The sequence below is a fragment of the Sceloporus occidentalis genome, unplaced genomic scaffold (assembly GCF_023333645.1).
Source record: "Sceloporus occidentalis isolate IW3139 unplaced genomic scaffold, rSceOcc1.0.p SCAF_7, whole genome shotgun sequence".
NCBI lineage: Eukaryota > Metazoa > Chordata > Lepidosauria > Squamata > Phrynosomatidae > Sceloporus > Sceloporus occidentalis.
In genome coordinates, this window is record NW_028316987.1 from 49444610 (window position 1) to 49465210 (window position 20601).

Genomic DNA, 20601 nt, shown 5'->3' on the forward strand with positions numbered 1-20601 from the left:
AGTTAGCAGTCATATTGCCTGTTCTGCTCTGTCACAGACACAAAAAGATACACTGTAGAAGTGGCTGGGGAAGTGGATACAAACTGTCAACCCAATAATAATTAATTTTGTCGGGGGGGGGGAGCATTCACCTAGTGTGAAAAAGAGACCTCAGTGAGTAAGCTCTATTATTTACTCTACTTCTAATATGTTCTTTCCTCTGACAAACTAAGAAGATATTGGTTAAGGGACATGGTACTAATTGAGTAGATACTCAAATACAAGAAAAACAAACCTTTCAAAGTAAAGATCATGGTAACTAACTGTGGAAGTCACATCGTGTGTTTTGCACATTTAGAGCAGGTGACACAGTTATACTAAATCATTAAGAAATGCACTAGTGTGTTATCTGAACAGTCCAATTGTTCTGTTTCTTTTCCCCTGTCTTGAAATGAATTGAAAAGAAAAGGTTAGGACAGGATGAGCAAATGAGAGCAAATGAGAGCCAGTATGGTGTAGTGGTTTGAGAGTTGGATTATGATTCTTCAGACCAGGGTCTTAATCCCCGCTCTGCCATATAAACCCTCTGGGCAAGTCACACTCTCTCAGCCTCCAAGGAAGGGAAAGCACACCCCCTCTGAACAAATCTAGCCCAGAAAACTCCATGATACGGTCACCTGAGGCTCACCATATGTTGGAAATAACTTGAAGTGACACAATAAAAACATTAAATAAATAATATCAGCTCTGAGTCCTGATAATGGGGACAAAAGTGGTGGTGACAGTGTTCATTTCTAAAGCCAAAGAATAATTAGGTCCCCTGCCTTTCAGTGTTCTCAACAACATGTTTTACTAGGGAGATGTTTGTGGAAGACACATGAAGCCACCACTTTTATGGTCCTTTAGAAGTCACACTGAGGCATCCCTTTCAACCCCTACTCTCGGAATAAGGATGGTTCAGAAATTATCTAAGGAGATACAGGTTCTTTCAGTCTGTAATTGCTAGATCAGAATTGTGATTACAGAGCATAACAGACTGCACTGAGTATCACTACCAGGCAGCTCTTGTATGCATTGCTTCATGGCATGTGCTTTAAAATGTATAGCACTATTTAAGTTTGGATGCAATTAGACATGATGAAATTTGTCTTTTTAAAAGTTTATCTGGAACTGGATCAATTCATATGTCTGCAGTTCAAAACTATTTACTGTGCTGCTGTTTTATTAATTAGTTTGTTTAGACAAAGATAGGAAAGTTGGCAAATGGAAACCAAGTTCTACGTGGAAAGATAAGAGTAACATTAAAAAGAAAAGATTGAGAAATGATTTGAAAGCCAACTTCAAATAGCTGAGGGTCTGTCACATTGAAGATGAAGTAACATGTTTTCTGCTTTGCCCAAGGGAAGAACCACAACCAAATTACAAGAAAAGAAGCTTTGAACATTAAGAAGGACTTGCTGATGGTAAGAGTTGTTCAATAGTGACATGGATTGCTTGGAACTATGGTGGACTATTTGTGATAGGAGGTCTTTCAACAGTGTTTGGATGGCAATCTGTCAGGGATGCTTTAGCTGTGAGTTCCTGCACCTGGTGGAACAGGATTAGATAAAGCTTGGAATCCCTTTCAGCTCTTCAATTCTGTGATCTTAATCACAAACCTAAGGCAGTTGCCTTTGTTCTGGGTAGGCATTTCCTAGCAATGAGGCCAACAGTTCAAAGCTCATGCACAAAGGGGGAAAGCTGGGTTACCCCCAGGTTTTCCCACAATGGGCTGACAACTGACATACAACCTGGACTACCACTCTCCCACTCTGAGGAAGGTCCTGCCACAAAAGAGCATTTGTGGCTACATGCTGCACCGTGTCATTATTTTCCCCCGTTATGTTGCAAACATATGTACACAAGCACATGGATGCTCCACCAGAAGTTACTGCCCATCCCACCAAGCCATCAGCCCATTGGATGCCCCATTAATCACACATCAGTGCACCCAGCAACACATTGGCATAGCACCATTATGGTTCCCCACCCCGTACATACCCACTTTCTCCCTTGTCCCCCCCCCCCATGGACCCCTTTTAGACCAGCCAGTTTGTTAATATTGTTATTAAATTCATTGTATTGTTGGTAACCTGTGCAATGATGCTACTGCTCACCCATGTGCTTATGTGATCGATTTGAGAGTGAGTGACCGAGCATCTTACTCGGCCCAGGGCATCTGTTCCTGATTGCTTCTGCACTCATGCACAGTCCTGGTGCCAATGTGATAGTTTGCACTATCCAGCTTGGAGTGGAGCAAACTGGGGATGTTTTTTTTTGCTCCAGAGTTAAGCCCCAAAATGTGGCTTGGGTCAGTTTTGCTCCCATTTCAGCCATGTGCGTCATCTGAACAACAGATCACAACATATCAGGAGTCAGGATATGTGAATAATGCAGAATAGCTGCTGGCTGATAAATTCCAACTATAGAAATTACCCCAGCAAATACTCTAGCATCACACAACTTAATATAAACAGAGAGGTTTTTAAGCAGGAGCTGCCAGAATCCTACTCAAAATCCAGTTGAAGTATATTCAGATTTCTTGAATGTCTTCTCATGGGGAGACCTCTATATGCGAGGAGCCCTTTTTCATGAGGTAATATCTGCTGCAATGAATCTCTTTTTCCAGACATATATGTGGAACAAGGCTGTGATTCATCAGTGGCTCACAGTGATATAATTAATGCTGCAAAAGTGAACTTCCGCTTTTCATTCCTATAAGATTTTCTTAAATTTCTTGTTTTTAATGCATCTTGTTGGAAATGCATTTCAGAAATTGTGAGTGTGCTTGAAATTATTTCAAACTCAGCTATGATAGCTCTTTATTTTATTCTGATTTCTAGAGATGTGAAATTTGATTAAAACAAGGTAAATATATCTTTATTAGAGAAAAAATCTAAAAGCACATATTATTATCATTATGTTACAGCTTTTAAGCTACACAAAATAAGTTTTATATAAATTTTATCAATGAATGTGAAGAAAAAAAATACTCAGTTAAAATGAACTGAATATCAAACTAACCATATTGTTGAACTGCCGTTAAGGATCTCCAGCAACTTATGAAAATTAATAATAGATTCTCTCTTATCAATGCTACAAGCTGTCTTGGAATTCAGCCATTAAAGAATCTATTTCCTTAAACCTGTCTGTTATGGTCTCAATGCACTCTCCAGCCTTCAAAGCTTTCCCATCAATTATAACACAGTCCTCTTGAGTGTTGCTTTCCACTGGCCTCTTTTCAGTGAACTCTGTGCTGCAGTTAGATACCTAGAAGAAAAAATATTCTTATTATGATGATAAGAAACAGAATCCTGCCACAAAATGCCTTCACCTGATCCAACATCCAAAGAAGGCTTACATATGTACAGCCTGTGTGAATGCAGAAGTGCATTCTGATCAGCACCACAGTACTATAATAAATCAACTATCTTTTGATGCAGATGAGAATGTAGGTTCTCTTCCAAAAACTCTGGGTTGGATCCAGACTAAGCAGGTCTTAGTGGCTAAACTTTCCCATTAATGTCAGCAGTTTTGCTCCATGCATGATTAAGGGAGCATCCAACACTTTATTTCTGGTTTTAGAATAGATGTAATTTGTAACCACCTAGTGCCTAGTACTATTTGTTTTAATGCTAAGCATCTCCAAATCACAATACTTGTCAAATGTAAAGAAAAGCATGGCCCAACATGTATGTTCTATATGCATTCAAACAATAGGAAACCTTGAAAAGAAGGCTAAATATCAAAGCCTATAGCCTAAAGGCTGTGCTCTAGGGGAAACTGAAAACCATGAACATAGAGCTTGAAGGAAGACTGGCAATCTGCACCTCTTCAAGTGAGAAAAGGGGAACTGGTTGAGAGCAGAGATCCAGCTAAGAACTGGGAGGAAGGTGAGTGGCTATAAGTTAGTGGCTGCCAACCAGCGTTTTATGCTACCTGTGGAGAACTCCATATCATCACTGATAAATTAAGAGCTATTTGTCTCTCAGAGCAGTGTATTTTTATTTCTGTGTTAGCCTTTATACCCTTACCTGTTCAGTATTAAATTGCTAGATTAATTTATTTGCATTGTATTAGTCAATATTTTATCATTAAGTGTGTATTAATCTATTAACACTGTGGTACTTTAAAAAAAATCCTGTCGTTTATTGTTCTTCTTTTAATATGCTTTGCACAGTCTTATAGGAAAATGGCATATAAACACAGGTTGTCTTATCCAAAATCTTGGGACCAGAAGTGTTTTGGATTTTATTTTTATTTATTTGGATTTTGGAATACTTACATATACATAATGAGATATTTTGGAGATAGAATCCAAGTCTAAACATGAAATCATGTATGTTTCATATACACCTTATACACATAACCTGAAAATAATTTCATACACCATGTTTTTAATAATTTTGTGCATGAAACAAAGTTTGTGTACACTGAACTATCAGAAAGCAAAGCTATCGCTATCTCAGCCACCCATGTGAACATTTTTGCATTTTGGAGTATTTTTGATTTCTGATATTCAACATGTGATGGAAGATGGAGGAGGTAAATAGGAGCTTTGTTGAAAAGTGGTATGGAAATGTAATTAATACACAAATAAATAAACCTAAAAGACTGACATATTGCTATCTTAATAACAATGGTGTTCCAAATGCATGCAGCTTTTGAAACAAAATCTAGTGGTTTAGTTCTGTGCTTGATATGTGCACCCAAATTATTCTATGACTTGGCACATACTTTTTGTCTAAACTGGAAATAATCAAAGCACATTTCATAGTCTCTTTGATGAATGTATGTTGCTTAGAATTCTACATAAATGATTGTGATTTTGCAGGTTTGTTCTGTAGTGTATCAGGAAAATGTCCAGGAATTATAATGTAATAATTTAAAATGGTAATCTTCTTTCCCTATGCTTCATAAACAAAGAAATAAAGTATCTCAGAATGCTGTAAGTTCCCTTGATCCCTTAAAAATAAAGCTGAATGTGGAATTTGGCTTGGTAAAGAAGTCTCAAAATGGCAGCTGTGTTGCCTGTTAGCATGCAGATATGTGCAAAGCAAATAATAACAAGGTTATCAGTGGATGCAGCTTCCCTGGTCTGGGATCCCAGTGATAAATATTAATTTCAGAAATTGTTTCATTAGAAGCATGTGCTTCTATTTATTGAGGAGCTCATGGTTTGAACAATTTTATTCTTCAAACAATATTCTAATTTCTAAATATATAGAACTTTAGAGTCTGGTGTGAATACTTTTTGTAAATTTGCTATAAGCTCAGTAAATATTTCAAATTGTGTTTCTCAGCCAAAAATAAGAACTCTGTTAAAGTGTTTTTCCAATTATTAGCATTTAGTACCAGAGCACTGAATAATTTTTACCTTTTCCCTTAAATTATTGTCCTCTCCATCCACAAGTGACTTGAAAGAAGGCTTGGAGGAATCTGCAACATGCTTGAGAATTTGGTCCAAATCTTTTAGTATTATTTCTGTCTCTGTGAGAACTAATAAAATAACAATATTAATACTTTGGCTAAAATATAAGTTGTATTATTGAAATGTTATTTATTGTACTACTAGCTGCTTGGACTAGAAGCACAGTGTAGAAGAGATAACAGTCATCATGATGCTAAATACAAAGTATTTCATACCTATCAAACAAAATTCACTGTTGCTCTCATTGGGCAACAATTGTCAGAATTAGTCAGAATAATTGGACTGCTTCTGCTGACAATAATATTTGTATCTGTTGTTTAACAGTTCAATAGATATTATGTCCCACATGAGCTCACTTCACTGATCAGTTATAATGAATTATTGGAATGCATTGTTCCTCAGATTAAATTGAGGGATGCAAACCCTTTTGATTCAGTTAATATGAACTGTAGTTTGGAATGACAGATAGGTGTGTGCATGTTAACTTATGGCAACCCCATTAATTTCACAGGGGTTCTTTAAATAAAGGCAAGGAATACTCAGAGACAATTTGTCACTGGCCTCCTGAAACACAGCCTACAGTGCCTTGATGGTCCCCCATACAAATGCTGGCCAGGTCTGTCCCTACTTAGCTTTCTCCACTGTTGTAAATGTTAACAAGAATTATTTCCTTTTCTCTACATAATAAAAATCTTTTTTAAAACAAATAATGTACAAAGTCGTAAGATAATTTATGTTTGCAAAGAAAATCATTAAACTTTTCATATTTTCCTGATTTGGGACATAATCCATAGCCAATTTTCATGTTTTTTTATGAAGCTTTGATGGAGCCCTTTATTAGTAGGCTTGAACTGATGGAAAAAGTAGAGGCTGTAAGTAAAGGCTGCAAACTGAGCTGTAATACATGTAGTCAGCAGCTACTTCTGTGTGCTTTAATGTTAACTAATACCCCTCCTACTGTGGTTTGGAAGGAAGTAGGACAGCAGGAAACATTTAATTTACAGCAGCCTCTTGCTGTTACTGCAAACATGGTTGTCAAAGTATTAAACACTTTGCAGAGTATTTTTTAAAAACACTACTTAAAAATAGAGAGGGAAAATAACAGAAACCCATATGCTAGCTAAATGTACAAAGCTGTCTTGAAAGTAGAGTATCCTCAGAAATCATCTATGGCATAATATTTCATCCTGTCATGACCTAGAAATATGAAATTTAATGAACTTAATTAACACATATTACTCTTTGACAGCTCTATGAAAGGATCTTCCAATTCAGTTTGCAGCTTGATTTAGACCACATAAATGTAAACCAGTACCAGGAATAAGAAAAGGCCCTCTTGTGTAGGTTTCAAATTCTCCCCAAGGAACCGTGTTTCACTGTTGAGCAGCTATTAAAATTATGATGTTTCCCCCAGAGTGGAACAAATAGACATTTATCTATATAATTTAATCTCTATATCACAACTTTCCTCTCTGATCGTTTCCAATTTGCCATTGTCAGTATGCCAGGTGAACTGTGTCACTCAAAAAAAACAAACACGGTGTTTTCAATCAATATTTTAAGCCAAGCCTGTATAGAGAACTACCCCTTTACAGTCTTTGACTGCTTGGTGACAATAATCATAATATAACCTGAAATAGCATTGTACCTGTGTGCTACAATATAGAATTGTTGAATCATTTTCAGTTTGCTATTATCTGAAAGCCATCAGGGCAATACTACTGCTAGCTATCCTTCAGCTTGTATAAGCTTTCCTCCCTTTTATCTCTGCCACTTGCATATTTCTTTTAAAATTTCTGCTGTTGGGAGAATAACCAATATCTTGTCCTTGATAGTGAGCTGAGAAAAATAGGCCGAAGAAATACAAATATATGTGTTTTACTTAAAGGAAAAAAAAAGTAACCCTGTATCCATTTTAGAGCAAAAGCTAGTGATAGTTGCTATTATCTGTATGTATGCATTGCTGGTGACAGGTATAATAGTATGGAAACTCCTAATAAAGGATCTGCTTCACTGTGTGGATATCTGATTCCACAGATACCTAGGCAAGAACTGTACAATAAAATGAAACCAAATAGCAATGAAATAACTTGACTTTGCAATAACTAAGAGAATATTTAGGGCCATTCAGAAGCATCTTAAGGGGGGTTTGGGCAGTGTGGGCTGCATCAGGTGGCACTCTAAGGGGGGCTGACACCACTGCTCCCCAAATACCTGCCTTTTAGTAGAAATGATCTGTGGTGTTTGCTAATGGGGTGAGGGTTGGGGAAGAATAAAATTATTTTAAAAAATAATAATTTAAAATTTTTAAATTTTCTTTAAAAACAAACCACATCTTACCAAATTTTGACTTTAACCACATGAAAATATGGATATGTAAATGCATATAGGATGTGCATATGATATTACAATTTAAAGGTATAACTTTAATTTTGCTAGTTCACGAACTCCCCATTCACGGTTTTGAGTTTCTGCAGACAGCAAGCCAGGAGAGAAATAATGGCACATGTCCATGGCACATGCGTGGGCCATGCATGGGAGCACGCCACCATTATACTTAAGGGGGCTTGAATATCCACATTTTTTCTATTTTGCATGGAGGTCTGGAACGGATCCCCCGCAAATGGGGAGTGATGACTATAGTTTGTAGCCTAGATCAATAAGCCACCTTGAATCTCATGCTGTGAGAACAGTGGGATATAAGTTCAAGAAAGAAAAAAGAAAGAAAGAAGCACATTCCTTTCTGCTTCTGACTATATTATTTATGGCTTTATTACTTCAGTGAATCATGGAACTAAGGGCATTTATTTAGGGTTATTAGACATGCAGGTCCTTCCAAAAACTTAGGATAAATATCTGTAAATTAATTTATTCCAACCACTTCCTCTCTATACCTAAAAAAACAACAACAAGAGCTAGGTAATATCTTTGTTAAAACTAATAAAAATGCCACAAGAGTGTGCAAGTTTTCAAGTTCTCCAAACACGTGAATTCTAGTGAATTGTGAATGCTTCCCAAGGGTTGGAGGAAGATAGACTTTACACTGAAAATTCAATGATATGACATCACTAGACAATTAATCACCAGATGGAAGCCTATAGTGGACTGGATCCTGACACAGAAGTTGTCCACATGGGCCAAATGGCCCAGTTCCCCACCAGCCTCGCGTTGTCTAGTTTAGATAACACAGGCCAAAACACCCATTGCAGGATTGGGCGCAATCCTGCCTGTGCAAGACAACTGATTTAGAAGATCCACTCTGACCCCAGGGTAAAGAACCTTTACCGAGGAGTAAAATAGTCCTGATTTTGTGCAGTTTTTAAGAAACTCCATGGCAAAACCAGCCTCCCCCCGATACTCCTTACTTTTCCTGTAGGGAATCCATCTGAGAAGCCCCCCAGTCTACCCATCTGACAAAGAAATGGAGCAGCTGGCCATGTGGGTGCAACCATGTACACCCACATGGCCAGCCACATGGCCAGCTGTTTCCATATTGGATGGGGCAACTGGAGGGCTTCTCAGATGGATCACATGCCAGAAAGGTAAGGAGCAGCCCTGGGTCCTGGGTCAGTGCGGGGATGGATGTGTGAACTCCTGCCCATCCCTGCACTGGCCCAGGGACTAAGCCGGGTGAGCACCAGGAGCAGGATAGCCTGGACTCAGCCCATTCTATCCTGTCCTGTCTGTTCAGGCCCTAAGTTAAACATGCTTTATTACAACTGAAAATCAATAGGATAATATATGTTACCACAGTAGTCATTTAGCCCAGTTCTGTTGGGAGTGGAAGCTAGTGTAACTGGATTTTGTACGATTTACAGCAAAGTAAAAGTGCATGAGATTCAAGCCATAGTCACTCAGATATTTTGGATATTTTGTAAACAATGCAAATGTCTGAGAGAAACTACCAAAACACTTCAGTTTATTTCTGTATAGCCATACAAACAAGGTTAACAATACAACACTATTCCTCAGAGAGACACTGTTTTCCATATGAAAGGAAACATGTTCTGTATGAAAAAGTTCCTCAAAAATCTGATGTTCCTGATTAAAGATACATGTACATTTTACACAAACCTGGATTTTCCATTGACAAGATATCTTCTGAGTCTGCTATGTCAAGTGAGCATGTTAGCATTCTTTTCCTTTAAAAATTGAGAGACAGTGGAATCATTTGTTGTGAATCACTAATCAAGAATAGTCAGCTGATGCTGTGAAAGATAAAAGACTGAATCCAGAATAACTTATTCTGAGAACAGGCCCCCTGATATCTTGAGGACATTATTATTTTTTGCCACTGGTTTTTATGTTTCTGCTCTAACAATGACTGTATATCATAACACCTTATTCACAATTCAATATATAACATGTTATGCACACTTTTCTCTTTCAATTTCCTGCCTTTACAAGAGAAAATTATTGATAAATCTTTATGGAAAGTATTGTTTCATTCAAATTATATTTGTTCATACCTGTAGGCATAAATTAACTCAAATCAGTTATTGGAAGAATTACATCCAATTGATGTGCCTTTAAGAAGAACATATGTCTGGAAGGCAATCTTTATTTATACCTGTATCAAATTAACCTAACTGTAAGTTAAATTTTGTCATGACCAAAAATCTTTTATTTAGGTTTTCAGGAGGACAAGAGAGGCAGCTGCCTCAGGTGGCAGATGGGTGATGTGGAAGGGACAGTGGCAGTAAGCTATTCCTCTTTATTGGAAGACAGAGTGGTATTTTCCATTGGGGGCAATTCATGCCTCTAATGTTAACCTACTGACCTCAGCTGTGGCGGTGGACCCTGTCACCCTGGCTTTTAAATCACCATTCCCATGGCAGGGAAGCGGCACTGGAGATTCCGATTGCCCAACGTCATTTCCCTCCTTTAGCTGCCCCTTCTCCTGGCCATCTTTTTTCATTCACAGGGGAAACCCATGAATGAGATGCCAATAGCGTGATGCCCCAGGCGTGGAAAGCCATTCACTGGGCAGTCACGTTATTGGTGATCACATAGTGTCATTGTCCCTTCCTCCCCCTTTCCTCCCTCCCCCTTGCTATCTTTTTAAAAAATATCTTCTTTTTGTTGTGCAATTCTGGAGCGCTGCAGCATCAAGGTTTCTCATTAAAAAAATTAAAACGTTGACTCAGGGCTTCAGAGGTTTGAAATAGCACAAGAAAGTTAAAAATAAATAATAAAAAGGCATGCTGAGCAGGGAGGGAGGGGAGTTAACTGAGAGGATGAGAAGGGAGTGCAGTGGGGGCAGCAGTCCCCAGTCATGCGAGAGAAATCCAGTGCAGTAACAATGGCAATAAAAGTGGTATGTTGCCATTTCATTCCCCCCCCCCCCCCCCCGATTGCAGCTAGAAATGGGCTGGTGTGATAAAGCCTTTAGTCTCAATTACAGTAGACCCACTGAATCAATAGCTGATTAGTAAACCAACACATATGTAAATCCCTTTCATTCAGTGGAGCTACCTAGTTGAGCTTAGCAATTGGTTTTATGACCCAAACTGTATTTACTGATCATCTTTCCAGTTAGCTGCTAAACAGTTTAAACTGTATGTAAAAGCAACTGTCAACAATAGCTAAATAAATAAAAAAAATGAAAATATGCTGCGAGCTTGGTTGAACTCTTCATCTGACATCATCTGGCCTCAGAGGGAGTGAAAGGCAGCCCCAGCTCCATCAGACCTAGCCTAAAGTAAGAAGACGATTCCCCCCTCCACGCCATGTGAAGTCATCCGGTTTCAGAGAGAGAGAAGAACCGCTGGATGTATGCCCTTTCTCCACTGCCATTCTCTTCTCCTTTTGTGTCATGTCTTTTTAGATTGTAATCCTGAGGGCAGGGAAATGTTAATTAACTATCTGGAAGGCACTTTGAGAGCCTTTATGACTGAAGAGCGGGGCATAAATACAATAAATAAATAAATAAAATTTATCATTTACTATCTGGATGAAAACATTTAAAAATATATATCATTGTGAATATATGAAATTTAATAAAAGTTGTGCCAGTTTCATTGTTAAGGTTTAAAATGATTCAAATTTTAAGAGTCATCTCATTTAGGGTTCCCCTTAAAGCAAAGCACTCATCTTAGTCCTTAGTGGGCAGTTCAGTCATTTTGGAAACATAGCAGAAGTTGCATTAGAAAATATATTGCATCTCTTCTACTTCACAGTCAAAGGCTTCTGCATTGGTTATCATTATTTTTAAAGTCATTAAAATAATGATATGCATCAACTTTACCACATTTATAACAAATGAAGTGAAATAAGCAAAGAATGATTAGTTTATTTCCCACTGATCCATGAGCTCACACAAATGGGTTATCTGTGCCTGCTCAGTGCATCCTTTTGAACCTTCTACAGCTATTACATAAGCATTTTGGTTGGTAATCCCACTTTCTCCTGCGCACCATGCCAGTGCATTTCCTGCCCAAACTCTGAGTTGCATCAGCATCCAAGGATCTAAGCAAGGCAGGACACAATGAGGAGAGGATGAGCAGGGCTGGGTGAGTTCACAGATGACCAAAGAACCAGAGATACAGGTAAGCAACCTGTTCTTCTTCATTGTGGTCTCTGTGACTCACACAAATGGAAGACTATCAAGCCACCTGCCATAGGAAGAAAGAGTATTGTGCCACACAGGAAAAAAAGGGTGCTTTTACCTACCTCCTACCTTCTCTGTGCTTGTTATACTATTAACATTTATGGACTAAAGTATTTCCTTGTACGTTTTGAAAAATGAGGTTTGAAGATAGCTTCCTCAACGAGGATTCTGTTGAATATTAGTGTGTGAGAGGAGTATTTTAAGATATGACATTGTCATTTCATTTTCAGCTTTTCATCAGAGGCCTTATCTGGATGTCTCCACTTTCTGATGTGAAGTGAGTGGCAACTAGGAATAGGACCTTCTCAGCAGTGGTGCCACAGATACATAACTTTCTCCTCTTATCAGTTCACTGATCATCTATCTGAAACCTGTTATAAGTGCTACGGGACAGGACCTTTTAGTTAGGGTTGCCATAAGTGAGGACCTCCAAACCGGGACAAATGTAGGACAAATGCAGGACAACATTTTCAAATGTAGGACACATTTTTTTAAAAAATGGAGGACACGCAAAAAAATTGAGGCTTCTTTAGAAATGTTAATATAAATGCATGTTTCTTAGGCATGATCAAAATGGAGGACATTTTGACATTCGTAGACAGATCACGGAAATGTACTTCCCTTTCTGGCCACCCCCCTCTCCCCATTCCAAACAGCACATTTCAGCATTGAACATGGCTTTATTTTAACATTGCCTCTTGCATATATCAGAGGCTTATTCCACAACCAAACCCTTTGGTCAAGGGACTTTGGTTTTTCTTCATTTTGACTTGTTTTGTCTGTATTCCTCCCCACTAAATAAAGGAGACATGAAATGGAGTTAATGGGTACAAGTTGTTAAACAAAAAAGTCTTGTGAGACTCTGTAGGCAAGAGGTGCACCATGTTAAGAACTGCATTAAGCACACTTAGGCTGCTGCCACACTGCTTTCACTCTCATCACTCCATCCTATGGAATCCTGGGATTTGTAGTTTGTTGTGGTGCCAAGGCTGGGCTTTGAAATCTCAGGCATAAGAGAGGCAAAAGGCTTGGGCTGCATCTACACTGGAGAAATAATCTGGTTTGAGACCACTTTAACTGTCTTGCCTGAATGCTATGGAATTCTGGGAATGGTGGTTTGTTCCAGCACCACAGCAGAATGGCAGTTAACCCCTGGAAAGCTCTCTGACCAAGGTGACCAATGCCCTCACCCCAAAATGTAGGGCACCCAAGCAAAAAACCGTAGGACATGGCCAAAGATAAAAGCTAAAAACACCCATGTACTTATAAATCCATGCTTCTTAGCCATGATCCAAATGGAGGACCTTTTGAAATTTGACAGAAGAGGACATGTCCTGGAAAAGGAGGAGGATGCCTGGTCACCTTGTCTCTGGTCCAAAATACACTGCAGAAATAAAACAATGCTGGACTGAAATGCCCAGAGTTCCTCACCAAAGCTGCATCCACACTGAGGAAATAATCCAGTTTGAGAGTGACTTAACTGCCCTGGGTTAGTGCTGGGGAATGCTGGGAACTGTAGTACATTGTGGCCCCAGAGCTATCTCTGACAGGGAGTCCCATAACCCTCCAAACGTAGTTGAACTGCAGTGCCCAGAATTCCTCCCCAGGTGCATCCACACTGAGGAAATGGTCCAGTTTGAGACTGCTCAGTGCTGGGGAATCCTGGGAATTGTAGTCTGTTGTGGCCTCAGAGCCATCACTGACAGAGAAGTCTCAATGTCTCCCAAACACTAGCATTCCCAGGATTCCCTAGCACTGAGTTAAAGCAGTCTCAAAGTGGGTTATTATTATTCCTGCAGTGTGTGTGAGAGATATAAAAGCTAGGGACTGGATTCATTTGGAGGATCTCTGTGTCCAAAACACACTGCTTGGACTGCCAGGGCTCAGTGCTATGGAATCCTGGGAATTGTAGTTTATTGTGGCACCAGAGCTCTCTGACAGAGAAGGCCAAATGCCTCACAGACCCCAGAATTCCAGAGCATTGAGCTTTGGCAGTTAAAGGGGTCTCAAAGTGCAGAGGGGGGGGGGGGGAGAGAAAAGCCAGGGAGTGTGAATGAGCTCTGAGAGGAGGAGGAGGAGGAGGAGGAGGGAGGGAGGCAAGGGAAGTGGCCAGGACCACCAGAGGAGCCCCTGCTTTTCCTCATCATCGCAGCCTTCTGACTGCTGGCAAGAGGCTCTGCCCCCAGCCAGGCAACGCCTCCATTCAGTCTCCTTTTGTCAAAAGAGCTCTGGTGCCACAAGAAACTACAATTCCCAGAATCCCATAGCACTGAGCCATGGAGGTTTAAGGGGGGGGGGTCAAACTATTTCTGCAGCCTTTGCTACCCCAAAGCCTTCTATTATTTACCAGCAACTTGCAAGGCAAAATCTCTTCCTTCCAAGCCCTTGAAAACCAACCCAAGGGGAGGGGGGCTGATTGCTTCTTTCCCATTGGTCAGCTTCGGGAGAAATTTGCATATTACAAGGAAAGGTGTTCAGGGCCTCAAAAACGACCCTGTGATAAAGAATTACAACAATACTGAGTGGTAGACATTTAAAAGATGAGGCATTTAGACTCCCAGGGAAACAGGAACGATTGATGGCCTTTTTTTCTTTGCTCACTGTAACCTGAAAGTAATGCCTTTTGCAGGGTCTATATACCAAGTGGGCTGGCAATAGCTCTGAGTGGCAGATGTCTTTAAGACCTGCTCTCTAGCCTTAAGTCAGGCAGGGAGGCGGGGAGGGTGGCACACAGCCATGGGGAGGGGTGGAGCTGCCTCCAGGGCCTTGCTGGGGGGGAGGTCCCAGGGGAGGGGCCAAACCAGGGTGGGACCGTGTGGCCCTGCCCCAAACTGGGAAAGTCCCACCCCCAGGTGGGATATGGCAAGCCTACTTTTAGTTGTTCTTATTGAACTTAATGATGATGTTTAAAAATGTTGTTATTTTCATTGCTATTCCTGTTTTTAAGCACCAAATATATTGTAAATAAATAAACAATATAATATGTAGCTACCACAAGATACAAGAAATATATTAGGGCACACATACATTTCCAAATACAATTCCTTTACTGTTAAAGAAGGAAGATGTGTATACATGCTCAGAGACTTAAAATGAATTTCTTCCAAGTTTCATGGGAATCACAGTCTTATAAGCATATAATATGGCATAATGATAAAAATGCTAGAGACTGTTGGTGGAATGGTTCAAAATTACCAGATGAAACAATTTAACACAACCCTAAACTTACTTTCTCTGTTTTCCATTTCTGCTGCTACTTTGCTTCCTACAGATTCTGACCTGAGAAAGATCAAAATTTGTTTATACTTGAATATTTGCTTTGTTTAATGGGTTTTACCCAATTAATGCTAGTAGGAAAAGTATAAGCAATGCTTTCATTCTTCCACTAGAGGTTGAATGTTCTGCTAGTGGCTGCACAGATACTAGGAGAACAACTAGCAGTATTCGTGGAAACAACATTGAGCATAATGAAATAAAAGTATGAGATATGAAAATGTTTGCCCAGTGGTTTACTCAAGCAGAACTGAAGTACTGGATTTGACACTTGCACAAAAATGAAAAGGGCAATTCCACAATAATAAAAGCTTTGCACTAGTAAAATGGACATAACCCTTTTAAAAAATAGCATGATGCTGTATTTGCTATAAGGATCAGCATACATCTGCTAATTTTTTTTACCAATAGAGCTTAGCAGAGGTATTACGGGGAGGTGGGTGGGGTGGAGATGGTGGGAGTGGGATGAGGCTTAGTGGGAAGAGAAAGGAGAGGCCCAAGTTTTTTTTTAATGAATTTAAAACATTTTAAAAATCTGTTTCGCACAATATAAACACCCTGTACCACTCATTCCTACTCCTATGCAGCCAGGAAAAAGAATTTAGAACCATTCTCTCCCATTTTTATCTAACCACATCTTCTTGTGTTGTCTGAATGAGGAACTGAGATTAACCACGGTTAGTGTTGTTGTGTGCTGAAACAACTGTTTCGGACTTATGGTGATCCTAAATCTTCTTGGCAAGATTTGTTCAGAGGAGGTTTGCCAGTGTTCTCCCCTGAGGCTGAGAGCATGTGACTTGCCCAAGGTCACCCAGTGGGTTTCATGGCTGAGCAGGGAATTGAATCCTAGTCTCCAGAGTTGCAGCCCAACATTCAAAGACTATGCCACACTGGCTCTCAACACTGTGGTTCAAGTATATGATCAGAGAGGTCCCCTTTTCCCCAGCCTCTTTAGCCACAGTTACTGTTAACTGCAGTTTGCTACTTCAGACAACATTGACAAATCACAGTTAAATAAAAGCAGAAGCAGCTGCATGAGGAAAGCAAAGCAGAGGAGAGACCACATGAGCCTTTGGCTTGTAGTAGCTTGTTCATATCATGCCAAAACCAAGGGTAAACATGCTGTTCAAACATGGCCTGTCATTGTCTTCTTATTTAGATTCGTATCTCATCCATCTTAACAAAACTGTCCACTTAAAATTAATGAATAGGTGCAATTTACTAAGAGAAGATTAAAATATGTGCAATGACCTATCAGTATCTGTCCCACATGCAAGCAAACTGGTTATTATTGGTATCTTACTGTAAACTACTTTTTAAGGGCAGAAAGCAAGATATGAAATCTTTATTAAAAATATAGACTGCTAAAAATACCTCAAACAAAGGTAAACAAATTCAGTTTTAGATAAATGAAAATGTAACAGTTGTTGCAGACAGTAACAACATTGTTTACAAAATAGCAGGTGAAGGCAAATATTTGAAAATGCATTCTAATGGTTAACAGACTGTATGAATTTATATTTAAATCTTACCATTTTCCTGCAAGTTACTGTACCAGTTTTTGTTTGGGCTTTCTTATTGTCTACTCTGCCTAAAAAGCATTGAGAAATCAGTAAAAGCAACAACTGAATGATAAAAATTATTTCCAGCTTTATTTTGGTTCGTTATGTATTATATCAAGTTATAATTAAAAACGCACATTGTTGAAAAAATGTGTATCACAATGTACTGTATAGTACTTCTCTGAACTGATATACATAACAATCTACATAAGATTTCAGATCAATCATCCAAATCATACACACATCTGTATGTTAGTTTAATCTGCTGTAGATATGTTTTACACAGCACTACCACTTCCAGATGCAATGTTACACAGAAATCAGTATCATGACTGCAGACATGTCATTCATGACAAATACACATAAGTGTTGTATATTGGTGTGAGCTGTGAAAGTAATTCAGCCACCTTTTGCAGATATATCCTTTGAGTAGGAACTGGCTCAACCCCCACATAAAAAATACATCCAGAGCCATATCAAGAGTGACCACCTGAAGTAAAAGAGGCAGAAAAGGAGTGCATTGATCAAAACATTGGATCTACCAGCCTCTGCTCTAGGTTTTTTTAAAATTAAAGATTATATGTATGATGGAGGGAATGCAACGTTTTGGTGCATAATTTAAGTTATGTGTAAATTAGCCTTTTGTGAATTTGCTTCAGGAGCCAATATGTATCAAATGCTGGTGCAATAACTATATTACCACAGGTTACTTATGGGAGATGTCAGACTGATTTTGTATAATATAGTCAATGTATAGAGACAAACAGAACACCAGATAATAGTACCGTTTTTTGATAAGTAGCACATTGCTAGCCTTTGCTGAACAGAACAGCCAAGCAGTTGGTTTGCTTCCTCCAATGCACTTTCGTACCAGGCTTGTTTCCACTTTAATATATCTGCCTAGGAGAAAATAACATTAGTTACCACATTAGTTTTCTGAAATTCAGTATTAGTATCAAAATTAGCAAAATGAAAAATAAATACGTGGATATGGTTGCATATACGAAGTTGCATGTCTTGAAAATGGTCATTATTTTATGTTAAGTCCATATACTAACTTTACAGAATTTACATGAGGTACAGAATGACCTATATAGCAGATTAAAGGTGTCCTTAAAGGACAGCAAATTATCCATCTCTTTATTCTTTAAACAAAGAAAAGGAAAGGCATTTGATTTTTTTTTCTGCCTAAAACATCAAAAAGCCTTTACCTAGCCATGGATTAGGACTTGGGGGTAACATTTTGAAACAAGATCTCTTTTCATCTTTGGATCTTTCAAATGAATATAAAGTCAGGGAGCTACCATGTTCATGTTGTAGAACCCAGAGTGAGTGACAAATGCAATCAATCCCTTATCAAATATCCCTGTAGCAATCTACATCGCTATGATTTTAACATGGCTATCTGAAATAGCTTTGTCATTAGCTTTGTGTGACCTATTTTGCTTGAAATGAAAAAGGTGAAAAAGGAGCTGTTCTGGAGAGATGGAACACCATTGAGAAGGAAACCTACCAATAGTGGATGGAAGAATAAAGACCAATACAATACAATAGTGCTTAGACTACGGTAAATTCTGCATTTTGCAAAGAGTTATGTCTATCAAATTTTTCAAACTGCACATTTTGTCTCCAACTTTTAAAAACATTGGTTATAATAAATGATAGGAACAAATCAGCTGCTCTCTTTTCATTGGCAGCTGAAGACATTCTTATTTAGACAGGCCTTTGGTGTGTGCATTTTACTTATGCAGAGTGTGTGTGTGTAAGTGGTGTGCTGTTTTTAATGTTTTAACATTTTTAAAAAATTAATGGTTTAAACTATGCTGTGTTTTTAACAGTTGTGTTTTACTATTAGTATTATATATATTTTTTATCTTTTGTAATTAATGTTTTAGATGGATCCTTTTTTGAATTATTCTAAGCCAACTTGAATCTCATTTTGGGAGGAAGGCAGGGGATATAAATCTAAGAAAGAAAGAAGAAAGAGAAAACAAAAATCCCAGCAATGCTGTAAACCAACCAAATACTGTTTTTAAGCTTAGCTCTATCCCAATATTGCTTTGTTTGCTTAAAAAGGTAAAGGGTTTCCCTTGACAAGGTTGTCGTGTCTGACTGTAGGGGGAAATGCTCATCTCCATTACTAAGCCAAAGAGCCAGCATTGTCAAAGACAACTCTGCAATCATGTGCCCAGCATGACTGTACAGAATGCTGTTACCTTCCCACCGAAGTGGTACCTATTTATCTACTTGCACTTTTACATGCTTTTGAACTGTTAGGTTGGCAGAAGCTGGGGATAGTGACGGGACCTCACTCCTTCATGCGGTGCTTGTCTCTCGAACTGATAAACTACCAACCTTGTGATCATCAGAGTCAGTGTCTTAACTGCTAAGCCACCACGTCTCTTATAGATCCTCAACTGAAATCAAATTGGGTGCTTTGCCAAGAAAAACAACAATAACACAGACTAGAAATCCTTAGGAGCAAAGATGAAAGACTGCTATTCCTAATTATTCAGTCCTATAACACAATATAGTATAAAATCAAAGACTATTACCTTCATATTTTAGAATTAATTCTAACAGAAATGCCTTTAGCTTGCTGCTAGGCTCCAATACCTAAACTCAGGATCTAATCCTTGCTTATGCACAAACTGTAAACTGCATTCTCTTTAATAATAAAGAGGACAGATTAAGTTATTAATATTTTCTGCTTTTACCATCATCTTGTCAACAATTTACGGAAGTAATGTTTTTCTGAAGTAAAGTTTATCTACCAGAAGTTTCAAAGGGCAAGGGGAAGAAAGCTCAAGCAGGTCTCTAGAGACAAAAAAAAAAAAAAAAAAAAAAAAAGGCATTTGTTTGAAAGATCAAAAGCCACCTCTGTGGACCTGATTTAATTTAACCTTTCTAGAACTTTCCCCAACCATGTGGCTGCTATAGCCCCAGCTGCAACCCCAGCTTTGAGTGTTAGGCTTAATGGGATGAATTATAGTCTTCAAGATTGCTTTCATGCCTACACTACAAAATTATTTTTACATATTATTGTTATTATTATTATTATTATTATTATTAACCTTTATTTATGAAGCGCTGTAAATTTACACAGGGCTGTACATACATATAAATTGTTTTATTCTTCTCCATGCTATATGTGAATCTACATTTGTAGCCATACAGTGAACTATTCTTTGGTACAAGTGAGAGTGAAATTTGTTTTTTATGTCACCTTTCTGGGATTCATACCCAGATCTAAATGTATCTTATTTTCTAGCCAGTATTATTATCAGAACAATTCTATGATTTACTTTCACAATGCAAAAACAGTTCACCTGCATAAAGAGAAATAACTGAAATACTTAATGCAATATAATACAAAACCAATGCAATTTTATGAACCATACAAGGCTAACAGAAAGAAAGGTATGAAAGGTTGGATAATGAGAAATCAGGAATTAGTGGGGGTGATGATGATCCTGAAGACTGGTCACTAGAAAATGACAGCATCCAAGGATGATACAGAGAGAGTAAGCAGGGCCCTCTGTACAGACATAAGGATAGAACTGAGACTGATGTTTATATCCTATTTCATAACCTTGTGGTGTGCTACCACACAGAGTAACAAAGCCTTTGATCATTTTCACAAGGTGCTGGATCAGCTGATGGTTTTGTTAACTGAATTTCAGACAATCCCTGAATAGTTGAACAAG

At 38.5% G+C, this 20601-nt stretch overlaps 1 protein-coding gene across 2 annotated transcripts in view; it reads right to left on the reverse strand.

The window, feature by feature from the left end:
• Positions 1–2906: 2906 nt before the first annotated feature.
• ZCWPW2 (zinc finger CW-type and PWWP domain containing 2) overlaps positions 2907–20601 on the reverse strand; it is a 34791-nt gene continuing 17096 nt past the window's right edge. For both annotated transcript variants that reach the window (XM_089531317.1, XM_089531318.1), the window contains exons 4-9: positions 17680–17794; positions 16865–16923; positions 15289–15338; positions 9524–9591; positions 5396–5517; positions 2907–3288 (exon numbers count right to left, since the gene is read on the reverse strand). In XM_089531317.1, the coding sequence (XP_089387443.1) occupies positions 3115–3288; positions 5396–5517; positions 9524–9591; positions 15289–15338; positions 16865–16923; positions 17680–17794 (588 nt within the window). In that variant the 3' untranslated portion in view covers positions 2907–3114. The remainder of the gene's footprint in view (positions 3289–5395; positions 5518–9523; positions 9592–15288; positions 15339–16864; positions 16924–17679; positions 17795–20601) is intronic.